The 17,831-nt window shown below is 33.4% G+C and overlaps 1 protein-coding gene and 1 non-coding gene across 4 annotated transcripts in view; one reads left to right on the top strand and one right to left on the bottom strand.

Moving 5' to 3' along the window:
• Positions 1–17,831, bottom strand: part of CLINT1 (clathrin interactor 1) — a 58,941-nt gene that overhangs the window by 10,436 nt on the left and 30,674 nt on the right. For all 3 annotated transcript variants that reach the window (XM_042993582.1, XM_042993592.1, XM_042993601.1), the window contains exons 2-8: positions 17,510–17,614; positions 16,874–16,970; positions 15,340–15,448; positions 14,226–14,390; positions 11,246–11,423; positions 7,624–7,870; positions 5,642–5,711 (exon numbers count right to left, since the gene is read on the bottom strand). In XM_042993582.1, coding sequence (XP_042849516.1) covers positions 5,642–5,711; positions 7,624–7,870; positions 11,246–11,423; positions 14,226–14,390; positions 15,340–15,448; positions 16,874–16,970; positions 17,510–17,614 — 971 coding nt within the window. The remainder of the gene's footprint in view (positions 1–5,641; positions 5,712–7,623; positions 7,871–11,245; positions 11,424–14,225; positions 14,391–15,339; positions 15,449–16,873; positions 16,971–17,509; positions 17,615–17,831) is intronic.
• Positions 10,722–10,825, top strand: LOC122232282. The gene has a single exon (XR_006209625.1). It is a non-coding gene; the product is annotated as a U6 spliceosomal RNA (small nuclear RNA).

The raw sequence follows: 17,831 nt of genomic DNA, 5'->3' as shown, positions 1-17,831 counted from the left end.
GAATAGCAATAGCCAAAGGATCTAAAACCTTAAATACCTGTCCTTATTTTTCTTTGCCCTTAAAGATTTCACCTCTTAAGAGTCACAACCTTAGAAGTTTAGAGCGGCAGTTCAATTATGGTGCTTTTAGTGTTATGCGAACATTATATAGGTTACATCACAGCTGCTTAGCCTGCAGTGCTTAGAAACTAGCCAGGTGGGACTGGAACATCTGGGCTGCACTCAAATACCACCGGGGACAGCTTCCAACATCTGGTGCCATTTCTGAATTGTCTTATCGCTGCAAGACATTCTGCCCCATCTGCTACACTCAACTGGGTTAATTAAACTAGAACCATCTCCCCTTCTTAATAAATGGCCAGCAGTAATACAAGGAACAAATCAGTTTCTTATACATGTGTACCTGGTATTTCTTTTTAATGCACATTTACTGTAGGCAACTATCAGCAGGCATAAACATTTCTCATTTTTTTTACCTCATTACAGATGCACATACTCACATATATCCTTACTCATCATGAACTAACTCCTACCAAGGCCAAGTTTCTCCACTCTTACCAACACTACAGCTCATCTAGCTACTTTTGCTTTATCCAAAGGATAATAATATGGTGATTTGTTTTTCTCTTCCTTGAAGATACATACATCATGATAAAATGAGGGGAGGGGCATAAAAAATCCATGAGCTATATTCTTAAACTATATAAACAAGGACATATATTAATAAAAGCTAGCAGGGAAATGAATGTTGCAAACGGCTGCTGCTTTATATTCATAAATTTGTCTTCTGTATTGTTCCTTCATGTTAAAAATATTGATCAAAGTATACTGTTAGGTAACAGAATGACAGTTAATCATATATGGTAACATTAAGGGATTTGAAAATTGGAGATTATTTTAATTTGCTTCATCTGACAGTGAATAAACATCAATATGTAATTTATTATGGTAAAACAGCTAGGGATTTTCAAATCTTTTCCAGTCTGGGCTACAAAGAAAATGCATGATGCAGAAAAAGGCATCTGAATACTACAGGATCCTAACTTCAGACTGGGTAAGATGTTTTATTTTTGTCATATCCTAATTTGATATTTCAGATAATTACCTACTTTGGTTATTCCACTGTCCTACATTCTAACATTTAAACTGAAATTATACTGTACTTATAACTTATCTATAGCAAATATTCTACCTCTTCATACTATAGGGAGTCTGATTTCAACATAACCAATTTACAAACACTGCAAGTAAAGAATGGAAACACACATAAATATTTTACAAAAGGAAGTCACCTTTTCTTGAAAAGGACTTAAAATTTTCTCTAATCTTTTGAAGTGCCACAAATTATGGTTCTACATAGGTTTTACACAATGTGACCTTCAACTCTGAAAACTATCTCAACAATTCAAAAATCTCTTTATTTCTTTTAGGAAAAGTTTCTCTCTCTAGGGAGGACTGTCCCTACCTAGATGTATGATGTTATTCATATCAATATCTTAAATTCAACACAAATTTTCTATACTGAACCATTTTCCCAGATAATTTCTATCTAAGGGAATTTAAATAAAAGAGTGCACGAAAAACTGCTGCATGTGGAAGACTGCTAAATTTCACAACAAGAGCTATTCTTCAAGATTCCCACATGAGAGCTGTCATTATAAATGAACCATTTCCATCTGCCTTTTCAGGACAGCAAGGAGGTTATTTACAATCACCAGCTGGGAACATGTATTTTCCAAAGCAATACTGTGAACAGGAAAAATATAGCTGCACTAGACAGTGCTTAAGCTACAAATGGAAATTTTCTTCAACAAAGAACTTAATCCAGATTACAATATAAAAAACAAACTTCTGCAAGAAGAATTCTAGTTAAGTACAAAATTAAAATGACAAAATGCAAAAAATTATAAATCTATGACAAAGATTAATACATATACATAAGAAGTTTAAATATAAAACAATAAGGATACATACTCCCACTTAAAGAAATGGACAAAGGAATATGAATACACAGGTTACAACTGGTCTATAAAAACATGGGAAGTTTTCAAACTCACCAAACAAATGCAAAATTAAATGAAATGTTATTTTCTCCTTAACCAAACTGGATGGTTCTGAAAGATATGATTCCACTACTATAATAGAGAAAAATTTGGACAAAAACCCCCCAAAACCTAACACTCCCCAAATAAGAAACTGATTGGTTAAATAAATTACAGTATATCCATACAGGATTAAGATATAAGGCAGTTAAAAATCTGCAAAGGAATACCAACGATCATAGGGAAACAGTCATGAGATTTCAGGTGAAAAGCAGTTCATAGGGGAAAAAGAAAAACAACAACAAAAAAAACCCTTATCCAAAAGCCTGAAAACATTTTGCCACATAATAAATGTTTAAACAAATATATTGACTGAATACATAGAAAGTATATTTAAAAAAAGATTATTCACCCAAATTATTAATAGTTTATGTATCCAAGTCATGGCGAATCACTTGTTTTCCATCAAATTTCTAAAATGAGCATGCATTACTTTCAATTAGTGAAGAGAATGTTAAACCTTTTTATTTTTAGTAAGCTTGGCTTGAACTACAGATAACTCCCATGGAAATTCTAATACATAAATTGGTGTACTGAATATATAACAACATGGTTCATATTCAAGTGAATATCCTCAACTAATTTTTGTGATTACTAGGTACAAGGCAACAGGTTCAAATACAAATGTAATAAAAATTTTAAATTTGACATACTTCAATCTTTAAAAAAACTTTTAAACTAAAAAAAAGAATTCAAAACATACTGCAAGTCAGGTAATGTCTTTCTATTTGCACTGAGTATGGTGTATTTTCTCTTCAACCTTATTTATGAACTTACAGAATAGTACGTTAATCAAGACTTAAATTCCTTAATTAGAAAGGAACAAAGGAGACGATGCAGACTTTTAAAGAGATGAGATATACTAAAAAATGAAATGGGATGTTTTTGGCATTCTAGTTGGTTTATTTTCTAAATACTTTGAATTATTCATTTTTAAAAATGTTTACTTAGAAATGTACTATATGTAAAAGCCACCAAAATATCCTTTCAGTGCAGATTTTATAAGAACATCACCAGAGTGGGATATGTATCAAGACAGTCTCAAATAAATCTTGGTGAATGGGTTTCACATGTGTATTTTAAAACTTGGTAGATATTCTACAATCATTTTACCACACATGCTTTTGAAGATGTTAACAAAAAGGATGTAGTAACACATAAAAAAAAGAAAACCTGAGCATATCCTCAAAGGAGGTATTTATCTGGTGAGAGGTACAGATGCTGCCATATCTGCTTAGGTTTACAGTTCATGCCCATATTACTTGCATGATAGTAATATCGTAAGTATAGGCACATCTGGTAAACGACACCCAAATGGCATGCCGAATAGCAATGCTAATATGGTTGATTCAGTGCTCGCTTCAGCAGCACATATACTAATATGGTTGATTCTTAAGACTTTTTCGTGTGTAGGTACTAAAGATTTAATATCCAATATTTTTTCCACTGCTGAATTCAATTTAAAATATATTACTAAAGGGGCACTTGGGTGGTTAAGTAGGTGGCTCAGTGTCCAATTTTTGGTATAGGGCTCAGGTCATGATCTCATGGTTCATGAGATTGAGCCCTGCATCAGGCCCTGTGCTGATGGTGCAGAGCCTACTTGGGATTCTCTTTCTCCCTCTCTCCCTGCCCCTCCCCCACCTGCACACGCGCATATGCAAGCTCTCTCTCTCAAAATAAATAAACTTAAAAACAAAACAAAAATAAAATATATTATTAAAGTATTTAAATAGAGATTTGGAGTAACAAAATTTATGTGCTGATTTGGGGGGGGGGTCTACACAAACTGGTTAAACATACTATTTCAAATAACTTTAAAAAAATAATTCTGATGTCAACCCACATTCAGCTTGTTTTTAGAGAATACTATGATAAAACAAACATTTAAGGCAAGAAGCCTTCCAGATATCATTCAAGTTTTGTCTCAATTATTGTATTAATATTAATCGCTACTTCTATTTAATTAGTCAATCTACTGTTTGCACTGGAGAAGAAAAACCACTCAACAGTTTCTTGCCAAGCAAAGGAAGCATGTTGGTATTTAATAATTCTCTCTGTTCAAAGCAATCTTGGTATCACGGAGGAAAAAAGTTACATCACTTATCTGACCTTCCTAGTTAATTTTTCTCTGATTGCTTCATTAAAACTTTCCACAAATGCATGAAAAGGGGTCCTTAATATTTCATGCCAGGGAGTCCAAAATAGTTGATATTCTGTGACACTACGTCTGAATTATATGACCACATGCTAACTAACAGTTAATACTACAGTTAAAATTTTAAACATACAGAAAGATAGCACATAAATTGTTAAACCACTGATGTAGTTGTTTGTAACCTTTGGCATGACAGTTCAATAGAGTTTACAGTATAATTTTAGAAAGAGTTAGTTATAGAAAAAAGGGAATAGGAACTGAAGAAGCTCAGAAACTTGGTTGAACCAGATGCCCCATGAAGTTCACTCTGAGTCCAAGAATTTGACAATAATGAACAAGGAGAAGATAATAACAGAAGATTTTCTATTAATTACATGTCTTTAACTATCAATGAAAAGTAATTTCCATCACAGACCTCCACTCAAACACTAATGTAAATTTCAAAACAATTCATTTTTGAAAAATCACTACACATATCAAGGAACAATAGATTTACTTTGCATTGCTTATACACCAATCTTCCCATTTACGTTTTAATGTGAAATAAACTTTAAACAGATTGGGAAAGATGGTCTTTAAACAAAAGTTGTATTTCTTAAGCTGTTTTGACTTGCAGCATAGGACTTTGTTAGAACTACATAATCATTAAATGCAACCTAAAATGTCAACTTTCTTGAAAACAATATGTAGGGAATAACTCAAAATCTGGCATTTACTGAAAATCTAATCGAAGAAATCACTAATCCCAACTATAAGAAAATCTTGGTAAAGAAAGTATTCTTTTGCTACAGCCCCCTTAAAATATGTCAGGTAGGTAGTTACCTACTTTCATAGAATGCCCCTTTCCTCCAAAGCTCTCAGCATGTTTATCACTAGGTAACTATGTGTGACTCTTTGATTAATGATTACTTCCTCCACCTGACCTTCCCATGAGGGCAAGAACTTTGTTTCACTAAACATTATACCTCAAGCACTGAGACCAGTGTCTGGTTCAATAAATACTTATTGCATAACTGAACGAAAGTTGAAATGAACTACCATAGCTGATGTTGAGAGCCAGAATTAAGATTTAAGGAAAGAGTAAAATGGGCAGAGCACAGTACATTTTGCTTATAGAGAAAGCAAAGGACCCCAAATACTCAGCACTAAGAAATTAAGGAGACAGATATTATTGAATTATTGGTCAAATATTTAAGCACACTTCTCTATTGTAGGCAATAAACAATTTTCCCCAAACAATGCTCAAGGCTCACTAATCTCACATTAAAAATAAATCCAATGCAAAGAATTTTATTTTTCATTCTATCATTTATATGGCATTTTGAAAAATTATTCTGAAATCGAGATTACTAAGAAGAAAGACGCCAATGTGGAAGCTTACCTGTTGACTGGCTGGTGCCATCAAACAGATCAACAAGGTCACCAGATGACTTACTGCTAGGCACTGAAGTCTGAAAACACACACAGAACTTACTAAGTTCAGAAAATAATTTATACTATTTATCCTAAATCTGCTCTCTTCATCTCTAATTCTGTAATACCTGTAATATCTTAATAAAGGTACATTTAGATTTCTGAACAAAGAGATGTGACCTTGAATCCTTATGGAGAGATAGTTATTTTTAAGTAATTCTATCCACAGCAACGTAAAATCCCTAACCTCTACACTGTTTTCCCAAATTTCAATATGGAAAATATACCTTCCAGATCCCACTGAAATCTTAATGCTATATATCAGAATCATTTAAGAAGCATTAGAAAATACTTATGCCCCAACCCATCAGAACATATTGAGTCATAACTGCCCAGGGTGGGATCTTGGCCTATACAAGTCTGACAAAGCTCGCTTGAGAATTCTAAGGCATAAGAAGGTCTGAGATCCACTAGATTAGAGACCAAGATCCTATCCAGCTTTAAAATTCTATGATTTTAGATTCAATGATTCTTTGATTACTGTTTGTATACCATACAAGTCATTCTATGTTGTTTAATATACCTTCACATCTAATTGCTTCACATTTAGTTCCCAAACTAAAATGTGGGGCTGGAGTTTATAATACTATTTTTCCTTTTCCCTATAGTCCTAAGCACCTTGATGTGTATGTCCTGTGTGTTCAATACGTATATGACAAATTAGAACAGAAACGCCAGGCAATAGGGAAACACTGTAAGTTTCTAGGTATGTTAATTTGAGCCCTGAAGTACTATATGCTGGTTCAAAAAGGTTTTGAGATTAAAAGAGATCCAAGCAATTGAGTAACTTTCCAAAAACTCTGGCCTCCTTGATGTTTTTTTTGTATTAAAAAAAAAATCATAAAGCTTACACTATAAATATAAGATATTTATGGCAGAGTGACATGTATTTAGTCTATACTACAAACTGATATTTAAAATCCTTTAAGATACAAAAGTCTTAATTTATCATTAAAAAAGTTATACAGTTTGGATGATTTTCCCCATGTAGGCTTACATGAATTTTCCTTATAACAGCCATTATGTATCAGGTTTTAATTATAACGATCTACCACATCCTGAATATGGCCATGAGTAAGCGAACTGTCTCCACAGCAAGGGAAAGGACCACAAAACACTAAAAGAGCCATTTCCTCTTTTTAACTACAACTAAAGTTGAGTTCTAATTATGATATTTTCATCAAAACTAAAAAGATGGGTGAAATTATACAAAGAAGATATTTGGCAAAAGTTGAGTTAACTACAATTTGCAGGATACATTAGAAAAATGTCTTCCCTAGTTTTTAGCTGCTTCTGATGCAAAGCCAGGTAAACACTAGTGGGGGGGAGACAGACAAAACACTAGCTTGTGGCCAGGTATCTACTAAGTAGATTTCATTTTCTGTGGGTGAATAAAAAATAAATGAAGAAGGTAGAAGAAGGCAGTGCTGCCACTGATCAGTAGTGACCACCAGGCAAATAAGCCTCTCTTTATAGGCAACGACTCTGTATTAAATGGGACTGTCTCCTCTGTATATCTACTTGGTCCTCTTTTGTCATTTCTTACATCTTCTAAAATACTCCCATTTTCTTTAGTGAATCTTACTGTGTTTGGCAACCAGTGATGTTCTTAGAAAGGAACAAATGCGCTACATTCTGATTCACCACCCTTCCCAAATGAACCAAAAGTGTCATTTCTACTTTCACAGAAAGTGCACAATCATTCAGCAATTGGACAGGTTTTTTTCCCCAAAGAGATTTCTTTTTATTAATGACTCTGAGTAATACAGGCCAAATGATCTATAATTAATAAGACTGTCTACAAACGCCCAACCCTACTAACTCAGTAATTCTAAAATTAATTCATAAGAATAAAACTGTGTTCAATGTGTAAACTCATGCCATTCCCACCTTCAGTGAAGACTGAGGTGTATGAGTTGAAGTATTCTGATCTGGACTTGCTTTGTCCCCTGTGTAATGTGCTGCTGCTCCAAGATCAATGGTTTTAGAAGGATTTGCTGTGCGCTTGTGTCTGGTTGTGGTGGTCTCTGTGGCCTGTGTGATATGGATATGCTTTGTCGTCACAGTCTCCTCTTCATCTTTGAATTCACCTTTGGGAGATCTGCCTCTTCTTGCTTTCTTTTCCTCATCACTGTCGCTAAAAGATATTAAAAATGAAGCAAAATAATAAGATGAGGGATTATTTTAAAATGGAGCCCTCAGTGATTTGAGCTAAAGAATTTCAAATGCAGTAACTCCAAAATTCCATACTTTGACTATTTGACAGAGATCAATAGAATATTATCTAAGCTATCTGAATAATGTTATATATGTGTTGGGGAGGGGAAATGGGAACCCACTCAATTCCCTAGGTAAGTCTAAAACACTACTAAAAAAACATATTTACATAAATGTGTACAAATAAAAAAAGCCTGAAATTATTCAAATGTTTATGCATTATAGATTTAAAGCTTAATTAAAAAATAAAATGGCAGGATTATTACCATATCAGAATCAACTGATGAGACTGCGAGCTTAAACATCTGCATTTGACAACCACTTTCTTGAAATGGATTGTGTGCAAACTACAGTCTCACTTAAATAACAATTCTGTCACTGACTCATATACTAATACAAATACATAATAAATTATTACAATTCCAATGGATACCTTTTCAACCACTATCCTAACTATATTCAAATGATTAAATTCTCATCTGTAAATGTAAAAAAGAAAAAAAGGAGGTATTGCACAGTACAACAGTGCTCTATTTTACTGTAGCATGAGGAAACAAACTTTTACATAACTATGAAAACTGCTTTATAGGAAAAAAGTATATTTAAAATGCTTTGAAATAATTCCTTTTTAGGCATATTCAAAATGATTTTTTTTATCTTAATAGGGCAAAAGAAAAACATACACAATAAGAAAAAAAACTGGGTATTTTCATATGCCATGAATTACAAACATCAGCATTAATCTGTTCTTCAGTAATAAAGCAATTGGGTTTTTTTTTCCTAGTGCAAGCAGGACAGAGGAATTACCTAAAATATGTTCCATTATCTACATTACTTAATTTTGGAGTAGATGATTTAATTTATGAATATTCTGAAATGAAACACTTAAAATTCTCCTTAAAACTATACTAATTTAACCCATACAAATCTAAAGCAATTGCTACTTAAATATAAACCTATTTGGAACCTGTATAAATCAAGGATCAAGAACAGCTTCCCACAGAGTACAAACGTTAACTGTATTTTTATCTATAAGCATTTTCAGGAATCTACAAGTTCTGATTAAGTGTTCAAAAGCCCCTGTCCCTTACCAATTTCTCTCAGCAACAAATGACCTACAGATTGCCACTAAAATTTCTTACCTTTCTGATGTCCAATTTGATTTCAGTGGAAGGTATATGTTAAAAATATAAAACTGACTAGCACCCAATGAAATGGAAACTTAATATCTGATCAATGTTCATGAATCCCTGAATTTAATAATGAACTAGTAAGTCTGACATTCTGGTAACATGCCAGAGAGGTCACATGCAACTTTGTCTCAAAATCTACTCTTCCCTCACAAATACTCAAAGATGTAAAGTCCCTGGTGTGCTCCTCAGTTACTATGATAAATAATACACACTATATTTTTACTCTTTTAAACCCAAATACTCTATATGAAAGATTTAGGGACTCTAGCAGATCTTGTCTTAGAGGCAACATAAAAAAAAAAAAAAGAAAGAAAATCAAGGGAGAAGAAAGAAAAAAAAAAAGAAAGACAAAGCAAAGAAAGAAAAACTGAGGACAGAAGGGCAAAGGAGAGAAAAGTAACAACATAAGAATGCACAGTCAGATCTCTAACCAGCCTACCTACCTGATCTCCACATCTCTTTAGGAAACAGCAACTGAATATATGGCCACTATGTTTTCTAAACCAAGCTAAAAATGTAAATACAGAGGCCACAAGAACATTAATGAGAGAAAAAAGTAGAATATCCACAGAATACTTAAATAGACACAGCTTTCCAAGTTTAGTATTTACTATTATATGCATACTCTTCAGTATAACAGAGCCAGAAATGTAGTTGTAAAATGGATATACTTAAAGTACTAAAAGTAAATTCTGGCTCTTCAAAGATCATATTCCAGAAACAGTCTTGAAAAAGAGGCATTTCAGAGATTTAATATATAAACATACCAAAGACACTACGTATTTCAAAACTGTTTCAAAATTATGTTTTTATACTTACTTCTTTTTAATGACCCCTAAATCTGAACTGGTGAGATTTTTTTTTTTTTTAAGGGAAAAAAAAAGATGGTATTTAGTTACAGGTAATCACTTGAACAAACAGTTCCATCACAAACTTACTTAAGGCAAGTTCCATAGTCTGATTAGGCTTCAGGTTTTACTTCTAAAAAATAAAGGTAAAGTTCTTGATCTAGCCTATCTAACAGAAATACTGTAAGGCACAAATGACAAAGAACTAGTAAAAATTGCTTTACAAATGAAATGCTATATATATTACCTTTTTCACTTTTATACAGTGAAATGCAGCCCTCATTTCCCTCAAAAACAAAAAACAAAAAGTGAATGTTGAAAAGTTCCAAATATTGTTCTACATAAAACTAAATACAAATACCCTAATACAGATCTGACTCGAAAACATTTTAGCTTAAAAAATCATTTAGATTTTTTTCCTGTATACACTGGCATGGAGTCCTAATAAAATGTCACAGAGTTATATTTCAAACACTTGAACTTTTGTTTAAACTTAATATGCTTCACTATCTCTCAGCAATAACTTAGATGGCTGGGTCATCTGATGCCCAAATGCAAAATAAGCTGTGAAAGCTTTCACTGGGGAAAAAAATTTTCAATAAATAGCCTGAAGAAAAACATACAGAAAATGTGATCAACTTTAGAAATAAATGGACACAGACAACAATACAGACAGTGTATTGATACTAATTACAAACGTTTGACCTAGCATCTGAAAAACAGTTGCACAGTGCTCGCATCAGCAGCAAATGTAAAACTGAAACAATGCAGAGAAGATTATCATGGTCCCGATGCAGGAATGACATGCAAATTCACAAATCATTCCGTGTTTCTACACAGGGCATTTTTAGGGCAGTGAAACTAGGCCTGTACGGTTCAATAACGGCGGATATAATGCATTTCTGAACTACACACCACAGTGAAGCCTAACGCAAACAATAGATTTTAGTTAATAACAGTATATCAGTATTGGTTTTCAACTGTTATGATAAATGTACCACACTAATACAAGATGTTAATAACAAGAGAAATTGTGTGTGTGTGTGTGCATGTGCGTGTGCAACATGGGAGGTTAACATGGCAACCCTGTTACTTCGTGTACAATTTTTCTGTGAACCTAAAACTGCTCTAAAAACTAAAATCTTTTAAGAGAAAAAAACAACAACAACAACAACTAAACTTCAGATAAACAAAAACCCAGCTACATAAATTTAGCACCCTTTCCAAGAGACCCAGGAGACAAAGTGTTACTACCTGCATCTTTCTGGAGAGTCTTCTCTATCTTTCCTCCGGAACTTGCTGATGGTGTCATCAATTGTGCTTCCAATTTTATCACTCAGTTCACCTAATTTATCACTGAATGGAAAAGCACTCTTGTTTTTATCCCACTCTTCATCCCATTTTGATTTGGGTTCAGGATCATATCTTTCACCTATATAAAGCATTAAAAGGAAAGGCAACTCTAAGGGCATTAAATTCAAAAGGTGTCTATAGTCCTTATTTCTGAAGCTTTTCCTCATAATAAAATAGTTTTCAAAGGAAAACAGAAAGCTCCCACAGTGCTGAATCAACACAATTACAGCAAGGCACAGCATGTAGTGCCAGTCATTAAGTGGCAGGAATGCAGATTCAAAAGCTTTTGTTTATGAAAACTTACACAACCTTAATGCACAGCACAGCACATCAGGAAGTTCTTAAAAGAGTAGAGGAAAACACAAAAACCAACACAGGCTATATAAGCCAAAGAGAAATGGAAATCTTTTTGTTTTTACAAAAGTCACATAAGACATTGTATTTCATTCCTGTCTCTTAATGGTTCTTCAATTATCAGAAAAAGTATTGAACAGCAATAGTCTCTTGAAAAATACCAACTCTAAGAGACACCACTCTGAATGCTACATGTCCCATATGCTGTAAATATGCTGAAAATAACTGTCGATCTTTAATGTCATACTAGAAAAATAACTCAATGGATTTCATAGCATATGAAAGCATCTTTTAATTACTGTAAAGAGAAAAGGATATTCTAACTATCTGAAAGTACACAGACAAGAATCATGAAATATGCTCACGCAGTTCAGAACAGCGATGATCTATTCAAACACCAAGTCCAAACATATGCTGGGACTGGCAAAACCTGGGGAGACTCTGTGTGAATTTGAGAATAAAAAGAATAGATCATGGCAGTAAACAAAGACCCCAAAATGTCAAGATTTGTTTTAGTCCTTGACCACAGGGACCTAACACATGGAGAAAAACTGTAAGCACCAAATAGAACCTCTCCATTTCTGTGCCCAAACACAACTAAAAAGACAAGAGTAGAAGGTACAGAAAAATCACATGAGGTCAAAAATAAGAAAACAATGAAAATTAAGACAGGCTGGAGAGAAAGGAGAAAGTGCAATGAAAAGTAACAAAATAATCAAAAGGTGCCTGAGCCTTTGTGTTGACCTTTGGTGAACAAATTCTGGTGGCAAAAAGCCCTTTGGAGATTGAACAAAACCATTTTGCAGAAATGCCTGCGAAAACTACAAAGCCAAAATTTTCTGTAAGGAGATTTCAAAATATGTCTACTAGACTTGAAAGTGACCACCAACCTAAAGAGAACATGACAAAATTTTAACCAGATGGCTTTATAAAAATGAGTAGTTTTCCAATAATGTGAATGTACATTTCAATAAAAGCATGATAAGACTCTGAAAAGACAAATTTGTAGTAAAAAGTACAGTAGACGAAACTAAACTGATTAGTGTGATGGACATCCTGCTGAATGAATACCAAAAATACTGGTTTACTGGCAAGGCACCATCTAAGGTCAGAATGAAAAGACATAAAATAGTTAACGTTGGTCAGTTAAGTCTTTGAATAATATATATAACATTAAAACTAATTTTACAAGAATGTGATGCAAATACACAGGATGTTCAACTCTCTAATGCAGATGCTGCAATTATTCACAGTGACTGAGTCTGAGAACTTATTCAATTTTCTAAATTTATCTAATTACATATTGTGCTGGTAAAAAGAGGGTTACAAGCAATCGGAATGAGAAAATGAGCTGCAAATAGCAATTTCTTTTCAAAAACACATTAAATTGCTCTAGCTACTTTAAAAAAGCTAAAGAATAAAATAACTACGTAGGCAAATAATCCAAAAACTTCTTACTCCCCTAAACAAATAAAAACTCCAAAACATATTTAACATTGTTTAAGAGAAACATTTTTGCTTAATTCAAGAACTGACTTTTATGTGATGCTTAGACATAAAAGAAAGAAATTTTCCTGTTAAAAGCATCCTTTAATAGTTAATTAAGTACATACAGTATTTTTTTCTTTGAGAGCAAGGAAGCAAAGAAGCAAAAGGGTGAAGATATTATTTTGTAATAATCACAAGGTAAGAAATAGAAAATCTTTACACGGTTCCAATGCAGGAGTTCTGAGATCCCAGTATAATCCAAATATAAACAACCTCAGATATGGGTTGGGGGAACTGGGGAGCCCCCATATGTAGCTAAGTACACATAACACTAGCCTGTCTGTGTATACACAAAATGACCAGGGGACGGTCAGAGCTTAGAGAAGACAGAATGAGTCCAAAGGGACATGTCTGTAACAGAGAGTTATTTTCTGTGCCTGTTTCAAGTACCTAATGATCTGTTTTAGGGAAACTATATTATTACATTAAAAATACACATGAGCGACAATGTTCTTAAATGTATTAGAAACAAAAAAGTGATAGGCCTAGGTGAAAAACTGACAGTATTACCGGTCACCTTTTTTCTACGTCAAATTAATTATAGGAAGAGACTGAGGCAGGACTAACTTATAGGAAGCTTACCTATTTTTGGCCCAAAATAGAGCTAATTTAGTTTCGAACTGGGAAGATGAAGCTCTCTATCAAACTTTATATTTTTATGTTCTAAATGGTGAGGTAGAGAAATCTTTTTTTTTCTTTTAAATATTAATTCCAAGACGGGAGGGCATATACGTTTTATTCTCTGTCAACTCAAAGTTCGTAGTCACTTAATTAACAATTAATGGTTCAAATCATATAAACAGAAAAGATGACTCCTAATATCCATATTAATAGGAGCCAAAATGAGTACTTCATATACTTTAGCATTCTATTTCTAGAAAAAAAAATGGTACTTTGTTCTTTCGTATTTCAGTGATTCTTAAAATACACCCAGGAAGCTAGACTGATGCTTAGGTGTCAGTCTGTCTTTGATACTCACTGTATCTGAATCCTCCAACACTGTCTGAGGAAACCCCAACATATTTGTCTTTGTTCTTCTTTGCTTTCTTTCGCTCCTCACGAAGCCTGTCGTCATCCTGGGCAAATTCAACCAATTCTTTCACCTTCTGGCGAATATTTATACCTTGATCCTTGCCATGCTCATCTGTGAGGATGGTAAGGGAGAAACAAAACCTTAAGAATTCAGTCAATCAAGCCCTTTAACACAAAAAACAGACATGAAAATTTCAATATAAAAAACCAACTTTAATATTTAAAATAAAAAAAAAGACAAATAATGCTACTAAATTTTGTCATTTTCTCATCAGCAAATTCTAAGTCTTGAGATTCAATTCTGGCTTGTAAGAGCAAATAAAGATGAATTAACAAGGACCACAGATATTGGTGCCATGCAAGATCAATGAAAAATCTACTAAAAAGCATTACTAATGATGACTATACGAAAAAGACTTATATCCATAAATGTTTTCTTTTCCTATAGTATTTTAACAACAACAACAAAAAAATCCACTTTACCATTTTAATGACTACAATGCACCCAAATGCTTTGGTGTCCCCAATACAAGTTTGGAAACACTAATTACCAGGATTTAGTGTAGCTGAAAAACTGAATTTTTAAAGTGCTTTCAACTGGGGTACACTACAAAATGAAATGTGGTTTATTCTGTATCCTCGTTCACATTCAAAACACACTCTGGCCCTGCTGCCTTTGCACAGTAAATATTATTTGGTGGGAGGAAAAAAAAAACCCAGCTTCAAACAGATGTGTGTGTTTTGGAGCTCTAACCTTTTCTTCCCATATGATTAAAGCTATTCCTTTATGGACACCACAGGGGACCAGTCTCCAGTGCATATTTTAATATAAACCCGAACACTCATGTTGTGTTGGTTCTGTTGTTATTAGCCAGTCTTTTCTGCAAGTTCTTGTCTTCACTAATTAATACTCTAGGGCCCCACGTCTTGGATTCTGCACTCGTCACACAACCAGCAATAGTCACATTCTAATTAGAGCGGAGAAGCTTCTAAGCTGGTTCAGGTGACTGACAACTCCAACTACTGTTTTAATTTGCTTATAAGGTTTTTCTATTGCTCACCTACAAAGTGGTAATTTTCCAGGGATCGCAAATCATAAATGTGTTCTCTGGCACTCGTAACCACACGCTCTGATCCATTCCTTATGAGGTAAGCTAGAAGCAGCAATGACTGTAAAAATACAAGGCACCAAATGATTTAACAAAATAAATTCTGGTAGAGCTTTGGTAAGTGGTTAAAAAAAATAATTCCAACATTAGCAAATAAATAATCTTTGCGGGGGTAGGGGAGAGGCAGAGAAAGTCTCTTTACCTTATACTGGACTTTAAATACATAGTATAACTTATATTATCAATTTGAAATTCCTCTTATAACCAAGCATAGTAAGTAATTATAAACTGTCCATTGGACACCATGTGTCAAAAGATTAAAAAAAATAGTTCTGATGTTAAAAAAGACCTGAATGTATGATACAAAAGAACGTTAAGCTTTTAGAAAGCTGGCTCGGTCTTCACTTTTCATTTGGGCAGTATGGAACTGTAAATTGTTAGAAACATCGGTTTAAACAGAGCAATTATTTGGTAATTATATGATCCCATAGTGTTTTCTGCATATAAAATTAAATTTGGAAGGATGTGACTTTTGTTTCAAAACCTTACAGCCAACAAATAAGAGAGAAAAAACAAACATTTAAGGGATTTCTTTTCGAGGTGATGAAAACATTCTGGTATTAAGTAGTGGTGACTGACGTACATCTTTGTGAATATACTAAAAACCACTGAATTAATGCATTTTGAACTTACCTTTGCTTGGAACAAACCTCACATAAAGAAATACTGACTATTTCATCACAAATATTATACAAGCTGAGGGACTGACAGTGAATGTTTTCAGAAACAACATCAAAACCACAGAAATAAATACAGGACTGCTCTTCAATCCTGAAAGCTAAAATGATGCTTTCAAAGTTCCAAATATAAATATTATATGCCATTTTGAAAGCACAGAAAAACTTACTCCGATAGCAAGAAAATACGGTGGGTTTGGAAAACAGGACTACCTTGTTTTAGAATTCTATGTTATATGATGAAATCAGAACTAAATAAAAAGAATCTGGTAAAAAAGTACATATTTGGGAATTTAAAATGTTAGAATTTTAGTATGTTTAGAATCTCTATGTTTTAAAGTAACGTTTTTGGTGCGGTGGTGTTAATACTATTATAAATTAAGCAAATTTTTATGTAGAGATGAGAAAACATACTAGACTGTGGTTTTCGTTTTAATAGCTCATACACTAAATATGCATCCAACTGCAGATTCATTACTTTGATATGCACAAATATATTTTAAGAACAATTTTAATAATATTAAAATATTTAGAAGTATTATTTATATTAATTTTAAACATTTTAGGTTCAGAATAGCTGTTTATGGTGACGAGAAAACAGAACGCAAGTAGCAAATCTACTTCTTCCATCTGTGTAAGAATATTCTATTCTGGGATTTAATGTTCTTCATAACCACTTATGTATGTATACGTTAAAATTTCAAGCATTTGTTTCCAACATGTCAAATAATAAAAACTGATGCCCATACCTTATAAACTCTTCTCCAATTTTTTTTGTTGTCTTTTAACATTCGTGACCAAAGCATGTTCATAAGTTCGGGAAATTGTTCATACATAAATGTAGCCCTGAAAAAAGAATAATTTTCCTCAAGACTCTGCAATACATTAATTCTGACAGTAGATGGCATGCTTGTTCTAAGTTACTGTGCTTTGCCAAAAAGCTTAAAAATTATAAGCTTAATTCAAAACATTTAGATATGCTTCCATAAAAATATTTTTCTCATGGTCTGTGTAATATCTAGCACGTGTGTAAGCCCCACTAATTAATATCATCTTTTACAAGCCCTTTATTTACCAGCATACTGGTCGAGATGCTCATCAAAAAAAATTTTCCTAACTTTATTTCAAGTTATTTTATACACATTTGTCAAAATTCTATGATAAGCTACGTAAGTCTCTAAACGTCACTGAAAAATAGTTTTACTTTTTTGAGCTAATTTTTAAGGGGAAATGGACTGTGTGCAGAACTTCCTCCACTAATATCTGAATGATTATACAGAATTTCTGTCTGGCAGCTAAACTGTTTAAAACTGAAAGCAAATTTCATATTTCTATGTAAAGATAGTTGGATTCTTTCTGCACTGCTGAGTCAAATTATCACTTACTTGGCAATCTCTCCCATGAGTTGCCCAGAAGGTCCCCAAGGATCGTCATTCGTTGCTTCTCGAACCTTAGACTCGATCTCTGAATAATTCATAACCACATTGGTGCTGCAGAGGAAAAAAACGCACGCACACACACAAAGATTAGCATCAAAACTGAGAAACACATGAAAACTTAATAATGACACTACTGGGTGTCCTAATGAGATACCTCTACAGGGTGGGAAAGAAAACATCTTTTGTGCATAAGCTACTTCGAGAGTACTATATAGCACATTTAAGTTATATTTAAGAAAATTTTACTATTCCATTTAGCCTTCCAGAA

Source organism: Panthera tigris, chromosome A1, assembly GCF_018350195.1.
Source record: "Panthera tigris isolate Pti1 chromosome A1, P.tigris_Pti1_mat1.1, whole genome shotgun sequence".
Classification (NCBI taxonomy): Eukaryota; Metazoa; Chordata; class Mammalia; order Carnivora; family Felidae; genus Panthera; species Panthera tigris.
This window is presented reverse-complemented; position numbering and strand designations above follow the sequence as displayed.